The sequence below is a fragment of the Cariama cristata genome, unplaced genomic scaffold (genome assembly GCF_000690535.1).
Source record: "Cariama cristata isolate BGI_N322 unplaced genomic scaffold, ASM69053v1 scaffold10872, whole genome shotgun sequence".
In the NCBI taxonomy this organism is placed as follows: domain Eukaryota; kingdom Metazoa; phylum Chordata; class Aves; order Cariamiformes; family Cariamidae; genus Cariama; species Cariama cristata.
Window position 1 is genome coordinate 2,417 of NW_009605491.1, and position 6,350 is coordinate 8,766.

At 42.6% G+C, this 6,350-nt stretch overlaps 1 protein-coding gene across 1 annotated transcript in view; it reads right to left on the reverse strand.

The window, feature by feature from the left end:
* NUDT21 (nudix (nucleoside diphosphate linked moiety X)-type motif 21) overlaps positions 1-4,220 on the reverse strand; it is a 5,272-nt gene extending 1,052 nt beyond the window's left edge. The window contains 6 exon segments of the mRNA XM_009695978.1: positions 635-749; positions 1,120-1,195; positions 1,856-1,945; positions 2,635-2,698; positions 3,905-4,125; positions 4,128-4,220. Coding sequence (XP_009694280.1) covers positions 635-749; positions 1,120-1,195; positions 1,856-1,945; positions 2,635-2,698; positions 3,905-4,125; positions 4,128-4,175 — 614 coding nt within the window. The 5' untranslated portion in view covers positions 4,176-4,220.
* Positions 4,221-6,350: the final 2,130 nt, after the last annotated feature.

Here is a 6,350-nt window from a genome sequence, read left to right on the forward strand (position 1 = left end):
AGTAGGTGGATGACAGAACTACCTCCCCGAGTAACAGCTGACAGGCTGTGGGATGCCTGGCATGCCTGAACATTTGCTGAACTAACAGAAACCAGTGAGATTAGCGAGCTCTGGAGACCCGAGGTACGAGCCATTTTCAGGTAAGAAAGCCAAAGAGCGTGTACGTTGGGAAAAGGAAGGAAAAAAAAAAAATACAGCTGTCCCTACACATACTTGTGTTATAAAGATGCTACATGTTATAAACTCTACCACAGAGTCTAAAAAAACCCACATTTAATCAGCACAAAGCTGTGATAACATACACACCTAACTCAGTGCTTCAAACACAGCTTCATCTTTGCTTTCACTCCCACGCTGTCCCTAATGCTTACGAGAAGTTGTTCCTTAGCCTGTGCACAGCTTCCTCCTCACTCTCTTTCACATTTTCCTTTTCTACAACTGCTAATAGGACTTTGGTGCTAGCAAGTTGCGATCAGTGCCTCTAAGTTGTCCAACACATCTTGTCCAAGGTAGATTCTAAGCTCTTTGGGACAGCTGCAACCTTTTCAAGTTGGTTTCTGTAGCGCCTAGCCTCACTCTGGTGTCCCACAGCAAATGGGGACAAGGACTACAATACAAATAGACCATAATATACCTGCTCAAAAGTTGAGGAAGGCTGGAAATAATGGGTCCATATCCTGGTGCGTTGTCATAGAGCTCAAACAATGGTGCAGCGACCAGCTTGTAATTTTTGGGGACTGCAAACAAAGCTAAAAACAAATACAAGGTGATTAGTAAGAAAAAACCACCAGATGTTCAGCCAAGGTACCACGGCCCCCCACACCTCTCAGACCAAGATCACTACATATAGCACTACAGCACCAGAGCGGGTTTATTCCTTTTCTAAATATGGGGTTCACGTGCTGTACATACACTGATGCAGGAGCAGGAATACTAGGAACTCGTGTTCAAAGGATCACCTACCTTCAAAACTGATAATTGGCATTTAACTCTTTTAGCAATGAGCTATAAGCAACTGCAAGCATATGAACACAAACTTGCTACTACATTTCCTTGTGTAAAATGCAAGCTATTAGCCATTGTTATAAATACAATCCTTTGTTGCAAACAAACACTTACCCTTTTCTTGAAGCTGGACCAAGAAAAGCTTTTTGTGCTCTTTTGGTTTTGTAATATGAGCTGGGATATAGGGATACTGGAAGAAAAACAGAAAGAATTGGCTGTACAGAACTTTGAAAATATTGTGCAATCTTAAGTGCTACTTTATAAATGATCAAGCACTGCGCAAGCTTTCAATGTATCATGTATTTCATGTCATCAAATAATGAAAACCACTTTTATAAGAAAGTACTCAGAAAGGAAAGCTGTTGCTGTCACAATGATTGACAGGACCTAAAGAGGCACCAATACTCACAAGCAGTTAAAACAACTCAGTAAGACAAAAATTCATTAACAGCAAACTCAGCAAGTATTTTCAGTATTAAAGCATTTAGAAATAGGGTAGTGAGACTAATTTATTCACAGGGCATCTGTTCCACATGCAGCAGCACAAGAGTTTCCATTGTGGCTCCAACAGGAATTTAAATGGTGTGTCTGGCTCGGCACAGGACTGGAAGCTATTATGTCCAGTGGTTTCTCATCCATCAGGACGGGCATGAGGAGGGAGATGGGAGTTTCCAGAAAAAAAAAAAGTTTGTAGTTTCTCCTCAGCCACAGAAAGGAGATGAAATAGGTAAAAACCAGAAAAGCTAATTGCTCATGCAGCAGGTACTCAAAAAGCCCAACTGGTAAGTTGAAGGCTTTTGGAAGTACAATCAATACTTGACTGAAAATGAAAGTCAACAGGAGTACTCACCTGTGGAGGTTCAAAGTTCGGTCTCCACCAGTTACCAATGCAGTCATCAATCACCCAGTCTTGCTGAACACCATCCTGACGACCCAGTATCTACCAAAAACCCAGTTACAGTCAAAACTCTAACTGCCCCAAGTCAATTTTTTTTTAGCAAACGCATACTGGAAGCCCAAAGACTTGCTGTAATAAGGGTCTGACGTAGTTCAGAACTGCTCTGGAACAGCTTTTAATAGAATTTTAGAGTATTTTTTATATAAAGTGACATTTTTTACTAAAAGCCTCACCTGACAGGACAAGGACATTTTACAGAGCATTTCAAATTCCATGCTGTATTAAGTTGAACTGAGTCCTATCAGACCAATGGGAAGAATGAAACGCATCGTTACGCTACCCGACAGAATTAATTCAGGTTACTTGGAGAGCATGGAAGGTTAAGTGGTGCACCGGGAAGACTATCTCAAAGGCAAGTCCTCACCAGTTGTGCTCCACAATATATTTTATTGCCCATCTGCACACTCATTTGCCTGAAGCCAGCCAAAAAGCAGAGCTGCAAATGAACACAGGACTTGAGAAGCAGGGCAGGAGGTCAGCCACTAGACTGCTCCGTCACAGTCACGATGCAGATAACAAATAAAGCAGTAAGTTTTCAGTTAAGTACCTGGGAACATCACAAAAGCATCAAAAGTAACAGAAGCAGGAAGGAGACCAATGTTTTGGCTTATTCTGTTAACTCTAAAATAATCTAACATTCCGGTGTAGCAACAAAATCAAAGAAAACAGACCTCTGTCATTAAGCGTTTGAGCCCTTCTACCTCGTCTTCTCCTGGATTGAGTTCACCACCAGGTCTGTTAAAATAATCAATGATGAAAGCTAAAGTTATGTTTTATTGCATTTACCGACTTTCACAGGTAAGTTTGGATGTGCTTCCGGGCAGGGAGTTACAAATTCACTCAAGGCGCTTAAGTCAGAAGTTCCAAATCTAACTTTGCTGATAGCTTTCACCAAAATCATGACTAAAATGGCTACCGTACGTCCCTTTAAGTAGTACTTTAACTTCAGCAGGACAAGGTATAACAATATACATGATAATAACTGGGACACTTAAAAGGTATTAACGATAATATAAAAGCACCAGAAGTTGAAGAAAGAGCTGTAAATACCGATGATGTTTGTGCTTATCTCAAAAAGAGCACTCACTGAAGCACACAGGAAACAGAAAATAAAACTCATATGGGGAACCATCCTGCATTTGATGCAAGGTTAATGAAAAAAACTAAACCCACTTTTTCATCATTACGGAGTTTTGCAGAACTCTTAGAGTCTAGCCCATTTTGTCCACAAACATCTCCCAAATGAAGATGTCAGAAAAGAACCTGGATATAAAATCAGACTTCACACACACGCAAAATTGAGAACAAACAATATAAATGTTAAAAACACAAGAGCAAGAACACAAGCAGGATAACTTGAGACAAGTCAAGCCCATCCAGTTTGAAAAAAGAGAACAAGCACCACCACCATCACTACGACCATATGATCCAAACACTAACATTTCACTCCAGCAGCAATAACTACAAGATGAACTGAAGCAATTTTCTCAAATTTAGATGCCTACCTTTCTTCCTGTCCCCAGCTCACCCAGTAGTTTGTAAACATGTTCTGCATTTACTGGGGTTTATTCCTTGATCTCCACTTTACCATTTTTGCAGCCATGACAGAAGCATATTTAAGCGTAACAGCTTTCACAATATAAGTACAACACAATGACTACTGGTAACGAGTTTTAAACAGGATTTTACCACAGTGATGCACTGTAACTAAGATTCCCAGTCGGTTCCAAACTAAGTCACCCCATTCACAGGCAGAGTCAGACAAATACACTTTAAATGAAAATCCCACCATTCAAAAAAAAGTTTTCCCAGACTAAGCCTTTGCAAGAAATAAATCTCATTCAAAACACCTATCAGTGAGCCATGCTTTGACCTCTAGCCCACACATTTAGTGGTCTGTGACAATAAACTAAAAGTTACATTGAAGAAACAGACACTTACAGCTTGAAAAAAGTTGTACCCAGCTGCAGCAGCAGCACGTGGGGCAGCCTGTGCTCATGTACAATCAGAACCCCTTCCACTGTCCGCCTCATGCCGATCTTGTCAAACTCTTCCCTCATGCGCTGAAACCGAGCTGCCACGGAACTGTCCTTCTCATACAGGGGCTCCTTTGTACCAAATGTGTAATTTGTCAGCGGATACCTGTAAGGGGGGGAAAAAATATATTACTGCGTAACAAGAAAGCTAAATTTAAATCACTATAACATAGCATCTACCCTGAGGCAGAACCTTCTGTGCTTGATGGAACTCACTCAGAGCACTGGGCTAGTTCTTGTTTGCAACTTACGGGGGCCCCTATCACAGGAAGATCTGCGCTACGATAGATACAAGCGCAGAAAGTCCTGCCGATCGACAACGCTAGAGTGGTGCTGGTTCAAAAGAAGCCCAGGAGAACCAGCAGTAACTGTTATTCAACAGCCACCCTCTTTGATCTCCACACCGCAAAGGAAAGGCAGCTGAGGCTCTGAGATGAGCTGGGAAAAGGACAGGAGAGGAACGTTCTGCTGGGAAAGAAGGAAGCTGCACAGGACAGCAGGATTGTGTTGGTCTTTTTTTTCCTGCAGAAGTAATGAAGAGCCTCAGAACTAAACTGTTAGAAGTGGTTTTGTTTTGAAGTGGGAAATCAGACATCTGGATCACAGACGAGGAGAAATGCTGAGTGTCTAAGTGCAGGGCCAGGAGCCTGGGATAAGATCAAGAGTTTGAGCAGATCACTCTGTTGGGCTAGGTGCTGCACCTTTGCATTCTCTCGTGCAGTACAGTGGAAAGTCAAGAGATTTCTCCAGGTAAAAAGGACTGAAAAGAGTCAGAAAAGAAAGGAAAGGTTAGGCAAGAAATCAGTCAGTCCTACAGAGCAGAGAGGGCAACAGGAGTTGTTACTGTGCAACAAAATCCAAGTAACACAGAGATCTGATAGCCTGAGGTTTGGAGGGAAGACAGGATCATCCGGCTGAGTCAAAGAGGGAGAGGAAAATGGGTTCTGGGCAGAGCAGTAAGGAGTTATCACCATGGTTTTATTGACTCGTGGCTTACAGCAACTGAATTAACAGAAGAAATTACTGATTTCATGCGGAATGTTTTCCTTGAGATGCATCTGCTCAAGTATTCTTTCCCCAATGCTTAATCATGTCAAACTTAAGTAGCATACAGCCTTCCCCCCCTCTGCCCCCCAAATTTCACCCCCTCCAAATTTTCCTCATGTTTTACAGTGGTGAATTCACAAGCCAGTTGCAGTTGCAGTTGTTAGAGCCCTTTCTCATGTACGCAAGTGAGCCAAAACAACCAATTTCCTAACTACAGATTTATTTATTAGCAAGCTCCCTCACTTTCACTTATAGCTTAGAACCACCTACATTTCTTTTTCCATTGATTTCCATTTTTAGACACACCAATAGCTTTATTAATAATCTACTACGCTAATCCATACTATAATAATGTGGGTACATTAGTTGGTACATCAAAACCCTTAGCCTAGACTTTAAAAAAAAAAACAACGATGCTGGTAACACAGCTTTCTGCTGTGTCTTTTCTTCAGGAACACTATAAAATATCCCAATCTCTGAAGTTCACATTTGAACTTCCACAAGACTCTTTCTAACTGTGAATAAACTTAGTTATACCAAAAAAGTACATATGAGTCTGTGAGTAATAGCCAAATTTGAATGTTGACCATTACAGTTAACATTTGCTGTTTCTGCAACTTGACAGATGTACTCAGAAAAGAACACATCCATCGGAGTTCACCAGAAGAAGCTAAAGTATTTAGCTTCTCACATAAACTAAGTATTTATTAGCAAATAGCTTGTATCTATGACAGAAATAAAGTTTTCTCTGGTAGCAATTACTCTGCATTTCAATTACAATACCTGCACCAGCCAGCCAGCAAACACCAGGCATATCTAACCACATCCTACCGCCTACACAGGGTCAGCCCAAATCCCACCTGGGCCAAGAGCCTGTTTCGTCCTCTGTTGCCAAAGGCAGATGCCTGTGAAAGCACAGACAAGAAGAGAAGCATATATGATGTTCACCACGTCTAAACATTCCCTCGGGTTCACACTTCCCCAGTCAGATGCTGTTTCTCTACACTAAAGCATCTATACTAAACGGTCCCTGTTCCCCCGATCGCTGGCAAGCGTTCAGTACCCACAACATCCTATACTGTGGCGTTTCACAGCTTAACAGCACGCCCTTGTAGAGGGGGGCGGACCCCTCACCGGCAACCGGGCTCTCCCACTGCTTTCCCCTCAGCCCTCCGGCCGGCGGAGAACCAGGACCCCGGGCGGCCCTTGCAAGGCGGGTGCTGAGGGAAAACCTCCCGCAGGCTGCCCAAGGGCGGCCCCGGGGGTGTTCACGGAGCGGGGAAGGGCTGGCTAGCGGGACGGGA